This window comes from Acartia tonsa, chromosome 2, assembly GCF_053477335.1.
Source record: "Acartia tonsa isolate MP-2025a chromosome 2, ASM5347733v1, whole genome shotgun sequence".
NCBI classification, from domain to species: Eukaryota; Metazoa; Arthropoda; class Copepoda; order Calanoida; family Acartiidae; genus Acartia; species Acartia tonsa.
In genome coordinates, this window is record NC_137261.1 from 18,561,967 (window position 1) to 18,581,428 (window position 19,462).

A 19,462-nucleotide genomic window follows, 5' to 3' on the forward strand; every position below is an offset into this window, starting at 1 on the left:
ATTAAGTAAAAAAGGCAAGTTATTTATCACATCGTATTATAGACAGCTTTCCGCGGTTAGCAAAACTATAAAATAAAGGTTTTGTTAGCCCCTTGGGGTCAAAGGCCCTAGCTAAGAAAACTGACATTAATCTTATGATTTTTAAAATTTTAATACAATTTTTTGTAATTAAATGCTATATATGATTTTTCAGTGGAGCCGAGAACTGGTTCTTATCCACCGGATATTAATCAATTTCGAAGCCATACTGAAATATTATTTATAGTATTGTTTGTTGGAAAAAATTAACAGAAAAAATAAATAAAAAAGCAACCTGTTATAAGAAGAACTTTTAGTTGAAGTCATACTCAAAATAACAGAATTCGGCGTCGCTCTTCCCTTCTTCTCAACAAGCTCATTTACTTTCTCAGTTGTGTCTTCATTAAGATCATCATTGTCACTTTCTGAAGAATCACTGGATTCTGTCTTTCTCTCAAGAGTGATTCTGTTGTTCAGATTTATCACGGGAGCATCTTCACCAATATAGTCTCTTAAATCAGCTGATACTTTGTCATTAGAGTTGTCTTTAGAAAATTTTTCATTTTCATCATTTTTATTGGTAGATTTTTTAGTATTATCTTTTTGATTGGATGATTTTTGTAGATTTTCTTTGTTGCTTTCATTATCTTCTTTTGGAAGGGGTTCAGTAGAGTTTATAAAATCCGATATAGCATCTAACCCTTCCTCTTTCTTTTTGTCATTTTTATCTGCAGGTGCTCTATCTCTGCTGTTTCTGTCAGGGGAGCTTGTTCTAGGTATTAGTGACTCTTCGGTTCTGCTGCTTCTTCTGTTCTTTTCTTTGGATTTATTCTTTTTGATTTCGCTTTTCATTTTAAAGAATTCACTCTTATCGACGCCTAAAAAATAAATGAAATTTAATTTTGTACTTAGAAAAGACAAATTATGGGGTTTTCTGCAGGGATTTAAGGGATAAGACTATAGCCGATATATTGATGTGCTATACATCCCCGATGATGATACACGAATTACCCCTTAGTAGACTAAAATTTGTGGTTGAAACGTTTTGGCCCGCAAGGGTTAAGTGCATTTTTTCCAATATACATGTTGTGACACATTAAATTATATGTTTTTTAGGTCAAGGAACTCAAATTCAGGGCTAAGATAAGCATTAGACTAATCTGAAGCTAGCCCAGCGGGCTAGGTTGGTGGCCCGCAGGGGTTAAGTGGATTTTTTCCAATATATATCTTGTTATATATCAAAATATAGGTTTTTTAGGTCAAGGAACTCAAATTCTGAGCGAAAATTAGCATTAGACTAACCTGAAGCTAACCCCCCAGACTAGGTTGGTTTTCTGCAGGGCGTAAGACCATTTACCTAACCTAACCTAGAAACTTCCTCATATTTTTACAGGTTTTTTTCTTGAATAAACTGTGTCTATTAATGAGGACTTTATTTAAGATGATCCAGCAAGTTGGGGACCGACCCCAGGGGGCTAGGTAGGTGGCCCGCAGGGGTTAAGTGTATTTTTCTCAATATATATGTTGTGATACATCAAATCATCAATCAAAGTTTTTAGGTCAGTATCTCAAATTCAGAGCTAGAATTAGCATAAGACTAATCTGAAGCTAGCCCCAGCGGGCTAGGTTGGTGGCCCGCATGGGTTAAGTGCATTTTTTTCCAATATATATCTTGTTATATATCAAAATATAGGTTTTTTAGGTCAAGGAATTCAAATTCTGAGCGAAAATTAGCATTAGACTAACCTGAAGCTAACACCCCCGGGCTAGGTTGGATTTCTGCAGGGCTTAAGAGTATTTACCTAACCTAACCTAGAAACTTACTTATATTTTTATAGGTTTTTTAATAAACTGTGTCTATTAATGAGGACTTTATTTAAAACTAGCGGCTACGCCCCTAGAGGCCTCTAGGGGCACTTGAGAAGGGGGGAGTCGAATTTGATAACCCAATTTTTTATATAAGATTTTAAAGAAAAAGTAAAAAAAAATTTAGGGGGGTGAAAATTCTTTTTTTTGGGGGGGGGTGCCCTTCCCCCTCCTTTTTTATTTTAGTTAAAAAAATAGAAAAATAAAAAAAAAATTTGGGGGGGGGGAGGATTTTTATTTTTTTGGGGAGTTAGGGGTGTAGAACCCCCCAAGAAAATAGTTATAAACCTTCCCAGAACCTCTGAGTAGCTACCCTGTTAAGGAGAACCCGATCGATTCAGCGGTTAGCAAGTCCCTTCGGTACAAACACACAGAAATCCTGTTACTTTAGTATAAGGACTAGCGGCTACGCCCCTAGAGGCCTCTAGGGGCACTTGAGGAGAGTCGAATTTTATAACCCAATTTTATTATTTTAGATTTTAAAAGAAAAATTTTAAAAAAAATTTAGGGGGGAATTTTTATTTTTTTTTGGGGGGGAGGGGAAATTTTTCTAGGGGCGATTTCTCTTGGGAGGGTGGTGGTACCCTCCCCCAAAATAGTTATAAACCTTCCCGGGACCTATGAGAAGCTACCCTGTTAACACTAACACACAGACATCCTGTTACTTTAGTATAAGGATGATATAATATAATCCGCAGGGGTTAGCCTTAGGTCAGTCTAATGCTTTAAATAGCTCTGAATTTAAGTTTCTTGACCTAAAAAACCTTTAATTGTATAATTGTATGACAACACATACTTTAGAAAAAATGCACTACAACTCTGGGCCACCCACCTAGCCCGCTGGGGGCGGGCCCCAACTTGCTGGATTATCTAAAATAATGTCCTCATTAATAGACAAAGTTTATTTAAGGAAAAAAAAACAAAAAGAATAAGTAAGTTTCTAGGTTAGGTTAGGTAAAATGTACATAATCCCTGCGGAAAATCTACCTAGCCCGTGGGGGTTAGCTTCAGGTAAGTCTTATGCTAATTTTAGCTCTGAATTTGAGTTTCTTGACCTTAAAACCTATATTTTGATGTTGTTGTTGTTGTATTGGCTGTTCTTGGTCCGTTTCCGGTCCGGGTTGTCATCAGAAGGATGGTGGGGGGGGGGGGGCTTATGGTGGGGGCTCTGGAGGTGGGCGGAGGAGGGGAGGAAGACTAGTGAAACTTGGATGGGTGGAGAGGAAGGCAGCTACATGGGAGGGGTTTTGCCAAAGGTCCATAGGAGTGAGATTAGTGGGATTATTTGGGCAGGAAAAGAGATGTTGGACAGTTTCTGGGGTAGGATTGGCGGGACAGGATGGGCAGTTGGGGGTAAGAGAAGCGTTGATGGAATGGAGGTAGCTTTGTAGTTTAGGACAATAGTTGGATCTTAATTGGGAGAGGATGGTTCTGTAGTGCCTGGGAAGTTGGGTCTCGGAAGGGTTGATGTCAGGGGGGGCGTGGTTGAGGACAGGATTTGGGGGGTAGGAATTTATGGCTTGGGTAACAGCAGAGGTGTGGAGTCTGGAGATTGTGGATTTGTAGTTTGTGGGAAGGAGGGTGTTGTCGGGTGAAAGAAAAGGTTGTAGGGTAGGAAGGAACATGGATTGAAGGGTGGATTTTTTGGATCTAGGGCCAGGGGGGGTTGTGACGTTGTGGAAGGATGGATGGGAGGGACGGAGGGAGGAGGCCAGGTACTGGGAACATAAAAGGGAAAGGTGGTTCCGTACTGGTAGGATTTTGGTTTCTTGGTGGAGGTGGCTGATAGGAGATTTTTTAGTGGAACCAGTACAGATGCGGAGGGCTTGGTTTTGGAGGACTTGGAGTTTGTCAATGTTGTTTTTGGAGGTGTTAGGGAACCAAACAGGACAGGCATAGGTGGTGATGGGGCGGAGGAGGGTGTTGTAGGTGGTGAGGAGGGTCTCCTTCTGGTGGCCCCATTTGGTGCCAGCCAGACATTTGAGGATTCTAAGGCGGGAGAAAATTTTTGAGGAAATGGTGGAGACATGGGAACTGAAATTGAAGAAGGTGTCAAAGGTAACTCCAAGGATTTTAGGGGTTTTCTCAAGGGGAAGGGTGGAGCCATTAATTTGGACTTGAGGATGGAGGTTAGATTGGTGTTTGCGGTCGGGGGTGAAGAGGGTGACAGTGGATTTGTTGGGGGCGATGGAGAGGCCGTTGGAGGAGGCCCAGTCAGCGATTGAGGAGAGGTGGGAGTTGATGGATTCAACTGACTGGGGGATGTCAGGAGAGGAGTGGAAGGAGTTAAGGTCGTCGGCATAGGAGGAGGTGAGGGCAGGGGGAATGTGGGGGGCATCTGCTATGTAGAAGTTGAAGAGGACAGGGGAGATAACAGAGCCTTGGGGGACACCAGTGTGGACGATTTTAGGAGAGGCATTGGTGTTTTGGTAGGAACAGAAAGCCATCCTGCCACGCAAGTAGCAGGACAGCCATCTGATGATGTTAGGATGAAGGTTGGAGGAGGAGATTTTTTGGAGAAGGAGGTGGATGGGGATGCAGTCAAATGCTTTGGAAAGGTCGATGGAGGCAACAGTTGTGCGGCTGGGAGGGAGGTTTTGGTTGAAGCCATTGGCAATGGTGGTGGAAAGGTTGAGAAGGGAGGAGGTGGTGGAGTGGAGGGGTTTAAATCCATGTTGTGAGGGGTGGGTGGAAAGGGATTGTTTTAGGTAGGGAAGGAGTAGGCGTTCAAGGACTTTTGCAGCAGGACAGAGGAGGGAGATTGGGCGGTAGGAGGTGGAGAGGTCAGGGGGTTTACCAGGTTTGAGGAGGGCAATGATTTTGGATAGTTTCCAAATGGCAGGGATGTTAGCAGCGGAGATGGAGAGGTTGAAAAGTTTAGTGAGGTAGGAAATGCCATTTGGACCAAGGTGTTTGAGGTGAAGGATGTTAAGGTTGTCTGGGCCAAGTGCAGAGGAATTGGAGGAATTTTTAATTGCTTCAAGGACAAGGGCAGGGGTGAAAGGTTGGAAGTCTCTGTTAAGGTGGTTACGGCGGCGAATTTTTCGGATGATTTTTCTGGAGAAAGGGTTTGAAGTGTGGCGGGAGACAGAGGTGAATTGACTGGTGAAGGATTCAGCAATGTGGAGGTGGGAGGTGTGGACTTTGTTGTTGTTGAAGGAAATGGGTTGGTTGGAGGGAGGGGAGTTGTTTTTGCCGGAAAGGGATTTGAGAAGGGACCAGAATTTGGAAGGGTTTGTTCTATGGTCGGATTTAGAAAGGGTTTCTTGCCATTTTTTGTTGGAATGTTGGTTAACTATTGAGGAGATTTGGTCATTAAGGATTTGGATTTGAGGATCATGGGGGTTGGTTTCTCTTAAGAAGTCTCTTTGCTGGATGAGGGGTTTAGCAGACTGAGGGAGGGAGGGGTTTTGGTTTTTGATGAAGCCGGCAGGGACAGTGTGTTTGGAGGCAGTTTGAAGGATTTGGCGAAAAGTGGCTTCACCTTGGGAGCAGGAGGAAGGGTCAGGAAGGTCTTCAAAGAGGGTTTCGGTTTCAAGGGTAAAGGTGTCCCAGTCTGCTTTATGGAAGTTGTGGAAGGTTTTAACAGGGCGGGGGGTTCTGGTGATTTCAGGGAGGGAGAGGAGAATGGGGAGGTGATCAGAGCGGAGGGTGGTGAGGGTGTGCCAGGAGAAATCAAGGGCAAGGTGGGCAGAGCATAGGGAAAGGTCAGGGGATGTGGGTTGGCCGTTGGGGGGAAGGCGGGTAGGGGAATCCTCGTTGAGGAGGCAGAGGCTGCTCTCATTGAGAGCTTCCAGCAGAGCCTCCCCACGATTCATGGCAGATTGGTCAAGGGTGATGGAGTTCCAGGCGGGGTTGTGGGCATTGAAGTCACCGACTAGGATAAGGTCATTTGGATTTTCAAAAAGGAGGTTAAAGTCAGGGGTGTATTGTGGGGGGCAGGAGGAGTGTGGGGGGAGGTAAAGGTTGATGATTTGTAGATGGGAGCCATTGCGGGAAATTTGCATGCCATCAACCTCAAGGGGGCTATTGGAGAGGTGGTTAAGGTTAAGGTGTGTGAAGGGGATGTCTTTGGCGATGAGGAAGGCTATTCCTCCACCAGGTCGGTCTTGTTGATCCTTCCTGATGAAGTTATAGCCAGGGAGAGGTTTAGGATTGGATTTGCAGGAGAGTTTAGTTTCTTGGAGGCAGGTAATTGGGATGTTAAGGGTTGAAATAAGATTGTGGAGTTCATCTTGGGTGGTAAGGAGACCATTACAGTTGAATTGGAGGATGAAAGGTTTACCAGGAGGTTTGCGGAGGGCAGGGATGGGGGGAGGAGGGGGCGGGGGTGTTTGAGGGTGTGGTGGTGATGGAGGTGCTGTTGGGGAAGGTGGGGGGGACAGGGAGTTGGGTGTGGAGGGTGAGGGAGGGGGGGAATTTTGGGGGGAACAGGAGGGGCATATCCAGAAGGGAGAGTAGTGGGTGGAGGATGGAAGGAGGGAGCATTTGGGGTGGACCCATTGGAGGCAGGAGTTACATTGGAAGGAGCCAGTGGATTTTGTAACACCTAAGGAACAGATAGGACATGGAAATTTGGGGCTACGGGATTTAGGTGGGGGTGTAGGTTGTTGGGGGGAAATAGGTGAGAAGGGGGCAGGGGAGGCAGAGATGCAGGGTGGACAGGACCAGTTAGAATTGTATTCAGATTTGGATGAGAGGAGGGAACATTTAGGATGAACCCAAAGTTGGCAGGAGTTACAGAGGAAGGCACCAGAGGAGCGGGTTATGTTGCGGGAGCAGGTAGAGCAAGGGTATTTGGGACCAGGATTTGGATGGATGTCGCCAGAGAGGATGAGGGGAGGAGGGGGGGTGATGTTGGATGTGGTTATGGAGGGTTGGAGTTGAAAGGCCTCCAAGGCCTCCAGAGCTGACAGGGGCTGACTTAAAAGCCCTTTAGGCCAGCCCCGTGGGGGAAACCCGGACGGGAGACATGGCTGTCAGAACAGGTGGTTTGGTGCAGGTTTGCCCGGGGGTGTACATCTTCTTCTCCTCCTCCCCGGATAGGTCCACTGCGGAAAAGCTTGCACCCTATATTTTGATATTATATTTTGATATATAACAAGATATATATTAAAAATAATGCATTTAACCCCTGCGGGCCACCGACCTAGCCCGCTGGGGCTAGATTCAGATTAGTCTTATGCTAATTCTAGCTCTGCATTTGAGTTACTGACCTAAAAAACTTATAATTTGATGTATCACAACATATATATTGGAAAAAATGCACTTAACCCCTGTGGGTCACCCACCTAGCCCGCTGGGGTCGGTCCCCGACTAGCTGGATCATCTGAAATAAAGTCTTCATTAATAGACACAGTTTATTCAAGAAAAAAACCTGTAAAAATATAAGTAAGTTTCTAGGTTAGGTAAATGCTCTTAAGCCCTGCAGAAAACCAACCTAGCCCGGGGGGGGGGGGGGTTAGCTTCAGGTTAGTCTAATGCTAATTTTCGCTCAGAATTTGAGTTCCTTGACCTAAAAAACCTATATTTTGATATATAACAAGATATATATTGGAAAAAAATGCACTTAACCCCTGCGGGCCACCAACCTAGCCCGCTGTGGCTAGCTTCAGATTAGTCTAATGCTTATTTTAGTTCTGAATTTGAGTTCCTTGACCTAAAAAACATATAATTTGATGTGTCACAACATGTATATTGGGAAAAATGCACTTAACCCCAGCGGGCCACCCACCTAGCCCCCTGGGGAGGTCCCCAACTTAATCATGAATCATCTTAAATAATGTCCTTATGAATAGACACAGTGTATTTAGGTTAAAACCTTAAGAAAACACAATTTAGGGTAAGTTTCCACATCAATATAGACCAAAAAAAGCCTAAAAACCCCATTTCCGCAGGGTTTTTCTTACCTAACCTAACCTAAAAATAAAAAAATTTGGATTTTTTTGCCATTTAGATGTAATACCTACAGGACTAGGCTTATATTAGGGTTGGGCCGGATATTTTTTTGGCCGGATACCGGATATCCAGCTGATTTCAAATGCCGGATATCCGGTAAATATCCAGTTATCCGGCCAAATTACCGGATATCCGGCCGGATAACCGGCCAAATTACCGGATACCCGGCCGGATAACCGGCCAAATTACCGGATATCCGGCCAAATTACTACATATTAAAGAATCTAAAAAGGATATAGTTCCTTTCGTGGCAACGCACCTTAAGGGGCGATTCGTTGACTTTTTGAAATTGCTTTTAATAGGTTATTTTAGGTTAGGTTAGGTTATATTTGGTTAGGTGATTGCCCCGCAGGGTTAGGCAATTGGCCCCGCAAGGTTAGAGTACCCCGCGAGGGGCTAGAAATAGGGGGAAAGCTACTGTGAAAATACGAATAATCGCTCCTTAAGGGGCGTTACCACAAAAGGGACTACTGCAAAATATTTCTTCATAAACTGGTGTTTTATATTATACTAGCGGCTGCGTCCCTAGTATCTATAGATATTAGAAGGGACATGAAAGTGCAGAAAATTAACTTAAAACCTTACAACGATTTTTTTTATAAAAAATAAACAGCCTTAGACCACCCTGGGACCTATAAGAAGCTTTACTCTAAAGGAGAACCATATCGGTTCAGTGGTTAGCGAGATCCTTCGCTACAGACAAAAAAAGCTTACTACTTTATATAATAGGATAAAATTAAGGTTAAAACTGAAAAATTAAGTAACTATTAAATAATCTTTCTTCTTAGCAAATAAATCTAATTAACTATTACAACCCTCAATCTGTAATATCAACCTCTAATGGTTGGAGGATTGGCGGGGAGGTGGCGTTGAATGCCTGACCCCTTCCTCTTGTTTTTTTTCTATCCTATTTTCTGTGTATAAAAGGTAGAGGGCTATAACTGAGTAACTTTCGAAATATGGGTACGACACATAACTAAGAGTTGAAATTTTTATTATTTAAACAAAGCATTTCATGTTATCTAATACTAAAATATCCTATAGTCGTACATCCTCATATGTAATATATGTGTTCAAGTCGATTTCAGGTTCCAGGTATAATCCTGCAAGTCCTGAACCTCCAGGTCTCCAGAAATCTTTACACGATTCCTGTGACCGCAAATTTTTACTTGAAGATTTCAAATTTTAAACTTAGGCTTTTTTATATATCTTCATGACATATTACAATTTCATAAAATCCGTTGCCGTTTACCTGCCAACCGTCCGTTTGCGGCTGGCAGCTGCCAAGTACTGCTGCCACCGCCAAAATTTATGTTTTGAGATTTCTAATATAAAATTTACATTAAGATAAACATATTCAGAAAATTTTTTTCTTCTAGCTTCAATTATAAGAAAATTACAGCCATTTAAGATAAAAAAACAGATTTTTGTTGTAAAATATAAAAGATTATATTGCCGGATATCCGGCCGGATAGTTTCAATATCCGGTATCCGGCCCAACCCTAGCTTATATACCAAGTTTGAAGGGTCTAGCTCAATATTTAGACCATTTTGCTCACGGTTTAAGAATAGATGTCATTACGCCCCCCCCCCCCCCTTATAAAACTTGGTGGATTAGTGTAATAAATAGCCCATTGTCCCCTCTCTCTTTCTCGGTTTTCTGCTTTTTATTGCATCAACTAATCTTTAATTCGTATCAATGAAAACTAAAATTGGATTTAAAATAATCGATATTAGTTTTTCTTTAGGTGATATACCTAACACTTCCTAAATCAAAGTATTTAGGTATAATTCATTTTCAAAAGGTATAAGAACTGAATATTTGTTTTTGTAGGATTGAAAGAACAAGGATGCCATTCATACAAGCGAAGCTCTTAAACGGTAGGACAAACGAACATTAACACTTGAAGAGTGTTAGAACTGAAAAAGTAGAATATAAATGTATAAGTCTAAACATAATTGTAAGGAAATTTGTTGTAATACTGCTTAAATACAGTATACTCCTAAAAGCAGCGTTTCGGAGCCGTATCTGGAAATACGGCTCCAGCTTCGGCTCCTACCTTAAAATTAATATATAAATTTTTTTTCATTATTGAATTTGATAAAAAAAAATAAATAATATAAAATATTTTGCTTTTATTTGATTGAAGCTATATAAAAGTAGAAGGATGTGTGTCTATTTGTTAAGTAACAATAGTTTTTCAGTTTATTATATAGAAATAGACCGTTGCCAAATTATAATATTACTTTTAAAAATCATTTTTAGCTAATCTGGAGCCAGAGCCGTTTTTAACGAAAAATACGGCTCCGGCTCCGAAACGCTGCTTAAAAGACATACTTATATACATAAATATATATTTATGGAACTTGATTATAGAGAACATATATAACATTATACCTTGTTGTTTAAGGAATCAGTATTCCAAAATTCAGATGAATAGGATCAAATTGCACTTTTAAACACTTGTTAACAACTAGAATTTATTTTGTTTTACACTTGATAATTATTTTTTTTTTCGTTATCTTTACAATTTAATATTTGTTGACGAATGTATTTCACAAACTGAACAAATTTTTTTAACAGGAAGGCTATTCTTCACAAAATTCATATTTTTTCCCCAGCTGCAAATTTTTTATTTTTTTCCCCTCTTAGTTTTTTCCAGCAAGGAAGGGGATAGAATGGAAAACTATTTTCAGAACTCTTTATTATATTCATATTATGCCCCCTTCCACATATTTTTTTTTTTCACCAAAGAGAGGAGAAAAATAGAAAAAAAAATGCTATCAGTCCTCCAAATGTTTACATTCCCCCCCCCCACCACATAATTTTTATTCCCCCCCCCCCCTCAGCAGGGTCAAATTTGAAAATATACACCCCTGCAGGAAGGGAGTAGACACTTTTCTGAATATCTATATACTCCACCCCAACCCCCCCCCCCCAAATTATTACTTAGAATAGGAGAGAAAAAATTGCTAGGATAAAATATAATATTGTTAAAAAATAATTTCTTAAGTATTGCGTAATGCAACCCTCCTCTCCTCCTTGAAAAAAAATCACCCACACACTAGGGTGGGTCGATTTTGGAATTTCACATTAGTAGACATTGGCAAGGGTAGATATACCACACTTTTCTGGGATCTTGCTGAGTCAAGTATCAACTGTTGGGAATATCAAAGGATGACTCCATGCAAAATTTGAGCCGGATCCGGCCAAAACCGGCCATGAATTCATGATTCCTATGAATTGGGTTAGCTAAAGATTTTCCAAATTTAAGCTTGGTCTGGACATCACAGATAGCTTTGAATGTTAATTTAGGTATGTAATGGGAGGGAAGAGGGGGGGGGGGGGGTCGAAGTTATACAATTATAGGAAAGGAAATCTTAATAAGGAGTAAATCTAATAACTGGGATAACGGGCTTTTCCTACTAAAGAAATCATTCTAATTCTTTTCATAAAATCTTAAATATGAAAGTGTTGAAACTTTGAAATTTTTTGCAACTTTCCTTCTGGAAGAGCATACCAAATAAAAATAATGTAAAACCTCCCAAAAACTAAAACTGCAAGTAATATTGCTTTATCTTTTATCACTGAGTTCAGTTATTGGATTAGTGTATTTGATGATAAGCTAAAAAGTTCTTGAGTAATGTTTTAAAGAACGTGTCAAAACTTTTGTGATTTTTGTTTACCTATTCGCTACAAGCTTCTAAAGTTCAAAGTTTTGATTCGCCGGGGTTATACAAAATAGATTTTTTTTCAATTGAAAAAGTAAGGTGTCAAATTATAATAGATTTTAGTATATTTGTTCATAATGGCAATTTTCTTTTTCTTGTTGCGTTTTATTACCTTAAAACCAACTTATTTTTTTAAAACTTAAATTATTTTAAAAATAAGAGGTCTACAAAAAAAAAAACGATTGCATGTATAAATTCTAAGGATCATTTTACATCTACTACTTACTAAAAGCGCCGACTAGCTATTTTTAAAAAATCACAAAAGTTAGGACACGTTCTTTTCAAATTTAACATTGATAGTTAAGAGTAGAGGGAATGCCTTGGTCCAAAACAAGCGCAACTCATAACCATACAAAGTTAGGACTTCCAGACAAATTTCCAGGGTTGTTGGACCTGACGTTAAAGTGTCATGGACAGCAGCCTCGCCCATATGAGGTAAATGACGAAGTAATCTGGAAATGTTTTACCTGATTGTTTGATCCACTGTTCCACAAGCTGGACCCACTTGACTCCAGTCTTTCTTCTAGCTCTTCTAAACTCATCTTTTATATCGGAATTGCTGGTACAACCTGCATTGAAAAGGTGTTGCTACAAAAAAACAAACTACAAAAGACCTGACCCTACAGGAGGCTTTAAAATAAAAGTATGGCAAAAATGACAGTTAGGTCTTTTTTAAGAATTAAAAAGGTGTTGCTACAAAAAAACCTAATTACATAAGACATAAATTACATAAGACCTAATCTTACAAATGACATATTCCTACATAGGTCAAAATTACAAAAGACCAAAATTACAAAGGACCTAAATTACATAAAATCTAATCATACAAAAGACATAATCCAACAAAAGGCCTAGATTACGAAAGACCTAACAATACAAAATAAAGCATAACATAAATACAAGGATGACAAAATTACAGTTATTAATTTGTTTTCCATTAACCATTAAAATTACAAAAAAAAAGAGTACTGAAAACATTTCCCCCTCCTCAATGGGGAAAAAACTATGGGGGAAAAAAGGCGTATTTATGAGTTTAGTTGATAACAAATGAACTAGTACAAAGTACAAACTAATCATAAAGTAGCTCGGCTTCAACAACAAATATTATGATATTACCTGCTATAACAATAATTTGAGGTACTGCTATATTCGCCATATCCGGAGTCGCCAGCTTGAAACAACGCAGCGTTTCATCCATGGACGTTGTATCCAGCCGTTTCCCGTTGAAAGCTAGGATCAAATTTCCCCTCCTCAAAGCTCCGACATCAAATTGGATTATGTTGACGAACAGCTTCAGGAAGAATAGTCTAGGATAAATGAATTATGTCAAAAAGTTGTAAGGGGGTCATATTATATTAATTTTATCCGAAGATTATCGTTTCATTTATGAATTACCAGCCGCTGCGCCCCTAGCATCTAGGAGGCTTTTGTATCCAAAGGGAACAGAAAAATAGCCTAATACCATCCCAAGGATTACTTCTTTATCTAAAATAGCCTAAAACCATCCCGTTACCTATATGAAGCTTCCCTAACATGTAGAATCTACTTAGTTCAATAGTTCTCGAAATCTTCAGCTTCAGACAAAAAAAACCTTACTTACTACTTTATATAACAAGGTTTTTAAGTTATAAAGGTAATAATGGAATTTTTAACTACAATTCATTTCTGCTTCAAATCTTTAGAGTCGGCATTTGTACAGATTTGAAAATTACGGACATACCCTTTCATTATAGAGTGGCTGCACACTGTGCCCCAACGAATTATTTTACCTTGTCGAAAAATCAAAGAAATCTTTGATAGATTTTCTCTCCCTGTAATCAATAATCTTCTGTGCTTGTTCTTCATTAACTCCCGGGATATCTTGTAGCCGCTCTATATCATCATATGCAAGATCTATCATCTCCTCATTGTCAAGGCAAGATGGCGGATTTTTGTTTGGTTTCCCGCATTTATCTTCTAAATCTTTATCATTTTTAGTGCTGTCATTATTAGGAGATTTTTTGGTGGAGCTTGTTGATTTTTTAGATGTGTTTGTTAAGGGGTTATTTCTGTTTTTAGATGATTCATTGCTAACACCTTTTTCTCCTGGTTTAATTGGCTGGTTAATGTTGCTTGTATTGAGTATATGAGAGAGATAGTCTGTGGGGGCTTTTGATTGAGATTTTATATCTATGCTTTTTTGTGTTTGTATTACAGGTTTTGAGGGTAATGTTTTACTTTGTTGACGATGGAAAGATGGTCTTTTTTGCTTGCTACTTCCACTGTTTGACTGATGGCCTTTGTTTTCTTTTCCAATGTTTGGCTCATGACTTTTTTGACTTTGTAAAGTTTTAGGCAGCTCTTTTCTTTTGTCATTGAAATAGGAATCATGACTTTTCTGGGTTTCAAACGGTTTTGGCCGATTTTGATTTCTGTTTTTGCTAGGTTCATTTGATTGCTTATCACTTGCTTCATCAGAACTTGAATCTGTATCTGAATTTTTACATGCAGAAGCTGGCAAAGGGGTCAAAGTTATTCTACATGGCTTCAGTTTCGCGGATTTTAGTAAATTTTCATTGGAACATTCTTCAGATTCGCCCAAAGATTTTTCATTTACAATATTTTCTTTGTCAACTTCTAGCAAATTTGTATTAGAGGCTTGAGTAGTGTTATCATCATTTGTAGGAATACTAGTTGCTTTGTTAATTTCAGAATCAGAATCATCCTTTGAATCGTCTTCTTTCTCTGTAAAATCAGCTGTTTGTAGAGTATCTTTGCTTCCATTGTCAGTCTTTTCTGTAGAATTATCCTTTGAATCGTCTTCCTTCTCAGCAAAATCAGCTGTTTGTAGAGTATTTTTGCTTCCATTGTCGGTCTTATCTGTAACAGTTTCAATATCAAATATGCTTGTGTCATGCGATGTTTCTAAGTCATTTTCATTAGTGTTATTCTCATTGGTAGAAGTGTCATTGGTTACATCTTCAAGTAGTTCAAGCAACGGATCATTGACTGGTTTATCCACCAAAGACAAACTTCTGCCCTCGAAAGAGGTATCAGAAACATTATCTAAACTGACAGCTGGTGTTAAGCTACCTGTCCCACCAGTTTCCAATTCTGCGTCAGAAATATCAGACAGTGTTTTTTCCACTTCTCCTTCCTCAAGAACCCTCTTACTGGGGGAGGGTGGCATTGATTTGAGTCTCTTAACTTGCTGGGGTAACAGTTGGGAGGTTACCTCCCGCTTTCTCTTCTTGGGAAACTGGTGGGAGTATACTTTCTTTGTGGGGGATAGTCCACCAGGGGAAAGGGAAGAATCAGAAATTCTTTTTCTTGGGGACAGTGCAGGTGATGACATGTTGCTACTACTACCCGGGGTTTGATTTCCTGTAAAAATTATTAACATTAAAAAGATAAGTAATAATATTCATAAAGTTAAAAATTTAGTATTTTATTCAAAGACAAACTTTAAAAAAATGAAATCCCAAAAATGTGTTTTAATATCCGCGGAAAGCTGTCTGTAATACGATGCGATAAATAAATGTTTAAGCAACACAAAAACAGGTTTTTCAAATTATGAAAAATCTATTTATCCTTGATATTTTTGTAGTTTTGATGACTACAAAATATTCAACACTTAGGTAGTGATTAAGGCAGTTATTATTTTACTTTAATTAAAACTTAGGCTTAAGATAATTTGAATAAATATCAATATCTACGTAAACTTGAACCTATTCTAAAGCCAATGCCATTTGCTGGAATACAACAACCCCCACACTACCCTAACCGCAAGAGAAAAGGAACTAGAATTAAAAACCGTACCTGTAGATGAAGAATTTCCGGCGTCAGCCGCGGATTCAGCACAGCGGGCCAGCAGTTCATCTGGTAAATCCTCCGGAATATTGAGCTGTTTGTGTTGAATGGGACAGTCACCTACAATTAGTACATAGGTAGTTCTATAATGAGTATTTATAAGATAATCAACAGAACAAGTCAGTGTTTAGTATGTTTCCTGTAAAACCCGCAACGGTGGTACAACACTCAATCAAAAGTTGTTTGTCTGTTGAATGTTACTTAAAGTAATATCTAACAGTGGGCGTTTGACTATTCCATCCAATTACAAGCTGATTAGGTTTTATATATGATCGAAATCGAAAGAGAATTCTGCCCCAATTAGGTAACAGGCAGGGAAAAGGGAATGGGATTCTAACAAACAATTCTAAAGGAAAATTTCCCCACGGCCCCCTTTCCCTTCCCCTTCTTACCCACCCCTCTTCAATTACATGAAAAAACAAAATATACTTCCACCTTACTTTTAAAGGTTTCGTAATTTTTTTTGTAGAATTGATTGTTAGAATAGCTACCCCTGGGTAACAGGTAGGTAAATCAAATGATTCCTTTAGGTTATTTCAAAGATTATATTGCTAAAATGTATAAACCCAGGGATCTAAGGGGATAAGACAAATTGATAAATCCCCGATGACGAAACACAAAATTACCCCTTCTTTATATCACAATTAGTGTTTGAAACGTTTAGACACTGAACTAAATGAACAAACAAATCAAAATTCAAGAAAATGATGGTTAAGCAAACACATAAGAAAACGTTATTTTAAGACTTTGGGTGGGGACTAGTGTAATAAACAGCCTAATGTCCCCTCCCTCTCAGGTATAAACCTACCTGCCATAGGTTTCCAGGTACGCAGGGGGTTACCCTTGTCAAAGTCTACAAGACTAGTGAGCACGTTACAATACTTGAGCACAGTTGTCTTGAACACAGGATAGCAGGACAGATAGATGAATTTCTCATCTGATAATATCAGCTTAAACGATTCTGAAAAAATGTAACATTTTAATACCTAAATAAATTGTAAATTTAAGCAGATGGATATCAATGGTGGAAGAAATATTTAGGGATCTAAAGGGATAAGACAATGCAGATTAATTGATGAACGTCCCCAATGATGATACAAAACATTACACCTTCTGTAGATTACAAGTAGTTGTTGAAACGATTTGACACTCAGCTTAATTTAACAACCAATCAAAATTTAAAATAGCGCCCAAAGTTTTTGAGGCAACAAATAAGAAAACGTATTATACAACTTTGAGGACTAGTGTAATAAACAGTCCAATGTCCCCTCCCTCCCTGGAGTCCACTAGGTTCTCATTCAATGATATATTCTGATCAGATAAGCTTTGTATTGGACATTAGAAGGTATAAATCTATTTTGTGGTGAGGGTGGGTCAAAAATACCAAGGATTATAACCCCAGGAAAACATCTAACTAATCAGCTTTAACCATAGAGAAAAAAATAAAAGAGAGGAATCGAAGCAACTAGAAGACGAAAATAGGCAGTGGGCCCAGGGGCCTAATTAGCGCTGTTGCCGCGCTAAATTTTATTGCTATTCTACCACTTTTCCAATGGGAGGATTACAAAATTAATATGTAAAGTTTTAATAATTAGAATATAATATTTAAATTAAAAATAAAAAGAAAATTTTGTTATTAAAAATAAAAAAAAATACTAAAATAACAACATCTAAAAAATATTTTTTTTACTTTTTACTTTTAGAAATTGTCGTTTTAATTAAAAATTACAAAGAATTTATTTTTTTTTATAAAAATTTGTGCATGAAAGATGAATCCTTTCATTTCTAAAATGGGAGAATTTTTTTCATAATAAACATTCAGCTGATTCTGACCGCCCACGGCTGTTTGCTAAATATCGCTTTTCTTTTTATTCACATTATTATTTATGATTGACATACAAAAAGCCCTGGGCGGCTTTTGATTTTCGTCTTTAAAAATTTAGGGATGGGGAAGTAGTATTTTACCATGAAAAGGTGGTGAGTATTCATCCTCTTATCCTTTTTCCTTGTGGCTTTAACCAACAACAGATTTAATTCCGTGATTTTTGGGGGCAACACATCGTAGTAAAGACGACCTTTTTATCTGCCTCCAATTATTATTTTAGATTTATTTCACTTGTTGGATTATTCCTGAAATGAATACGTCCTAAAATTGAGTTACCTTCTCTGTTCGAAGGAGAGTAGACAAATTTGACATCCTTATCAATCACATCACCAGCATGAGATTCCAGATAATTCATATCATTCACATTAGATACAAGTCCAATGTCTCGCTTCAGGTTCTTGTGCACAGCGTTGATCTTGAACACCTGAATAAAATATTCTCGTATTCATTCGAATCCGGTGGATAGGAACCGGTTCTCATCCATATGAAAAAAACTATGTCTAGCACCGAATTATATCCAGCTTTCTACGAATATAAAAATGTACAATCATAAGATTAAAACCAGTTTTTTTTTAGCCGGTGCCTTTAAGCACTAAAAACTTTTAGTTCAATCCTTATGATAAAGTGACGGGATGTTTGAACGCTGAACCCTTATGGTTCTCCTTTACAGTGTAGCTTCTCATAGGTCCTGGAAAGGTTTAGAACTATTTTGGGGGAGGGTACCACGCTCCCAAGAGAAATCGCTCCTAGGAAAAAATTAACCCCCCCCCCGAATAATTTTTCTTTTTCTTTTGAAATCTAAAATAAAAGACAAATTCAACATCCCCCTTCCTAAAGTGCCTCTAGAGGCCTCTAGGGGGCGTTACCGCTAGTAATAATAAAAATAACATTTCGATTGGGTGATTGAAAAAAAAACTGTTATTAGAACCAGTTCTCAGCCATACTGAAAAATTATGTATAGCATCGTATTAGATGCAGTTTTCTATGAATAAAAATGTACAATTATAAGAAACCTTATTTTTTTAGCCGTGCCTCTCGTGGCTAACAAAACTGGTTTTAATCCATAATTGTACGTTTTCATATCCGCGGAAAGCTGTTTATAATACGATGTAACTTTACCTGTACATTTCTCTGGCTATGTTGTTGTTGAAAATAAATAATCTGAACGGGGACGATGGCATTTCCAAGATCTATTCTTGCAGTTGCCACACATTTTATTCTTTTTTACAGATAGTTATTTAACTAATTTTAATCAAAGATCAAATATCTGTACAACAATACCACAGGCATAATAATCAGGGATCTAAGGGATAAGACAATGGCCGATGAATTAAAGTACATCCCCAATGAAGATACGAAAGAAAAGACCCCTTCTGTAGATTACAATTAGTGGATGATAGATTTGGTCACATGTTTAAATAAGTTTCCATCTTTTAGGACGCAATATGTGGAATGTAGAAAGTTCTTCCTTTAAAGTATCTAGCGAGCACAGAAACCCTCCCTACCTTACTTTTGAAAGGAGCGTTGAGGTGCCTAAACCTGCGATGCCCTAACCCTGCAGGGCCTATGCCTTGTGGGGCTACCCTGTACCTAATGTAACAAAACATAACATAAGGTAAAACACTAACTAAGAAAAATTTCCCCTCCCCTTAAATTCAATTTATTTTATAACAAGACTAGTTTTTATGAAAACTTATGTCTTTTTAAATGAAAATAGATCAAATAAAAATCTTTAATAAGTATCCGTTCCTTCTATGCATGAATCTGAGAGACTTTGTATTGCCTTGCCATGCGCTTATCATATGTTTGTCAGACTCCACAAACAACAGATCTCTATCCACCGTGAAACACTGCAGTCGTCTTTGCATCCCAACAAACATGGAAACCGACTCATAGCCAGTTGTAAAATTATCAAATGAAAAGGAACAGCTGATTTTAGTTAGTGTAGTTTGCATTTTGATCCCTATTTTTTCTCCATAGCCAAGATTAGTGAATATCTCAGCATTTTGTGGATTATCCAGGCTGACAAATACAAGTCTTGACTGTAACACCAGGACAACATGTTTATCTATGGATAAAACCTTGTTTTGTCAGTAATCAAGCATTATTATTTAATCTAGACCCATGATTATAATAATAAAAGCAGGTATCAAG

At 38.5% G+C, this 19,462-nt stretch overlaps 1 protein-coding gene across 1 annotated transcript in view; it reads right to left on the bottom strand.

Moving 5' to 3' along the window:
- LOC145306088 (uncharacterized) overlaps positions 1-19,462 on the bottom strand; it is a 46,102-nt gene that overhangs the window by 2,587 nt on the left and 24,053 nt on the right. Inside the window, exons 19-27 of the mRNA XM_080148021.1 lie at positions 19,058-19,376; positions 18,428-18,527; positions 17,585-17,732; positions 16,232-16,384; positions 15,373-15,483; positions 13,344-14,937; positions 12,691-12,881; positions 12,042-12,143; positions 314-896 (exon numbers count right to left, since the gene is read on the bottom strand). Coding sequence (XP_080004147.1) covers positions 314-896; positions 12,042-12,143; positions 12,691-12,881; positions 13,344-14,937; positions 15,373-15,483; positions 16,232-16,384; positions 17,585-17,732; positions 18,428-18,527; positions 19,058-19,376 — 3,301 coding nt within the window. The remainder of the gene's footprint in view (positions 1-313; positions 897-12,041; positions 12,144-12,690; positions 12,882-13,343; positions 14,938-15,372; positions 15,484-16,231; positions 16,385-17,584; positions 17,733-18,427; positions 18,528-19,057; positions 19,377-19,462) is intronic.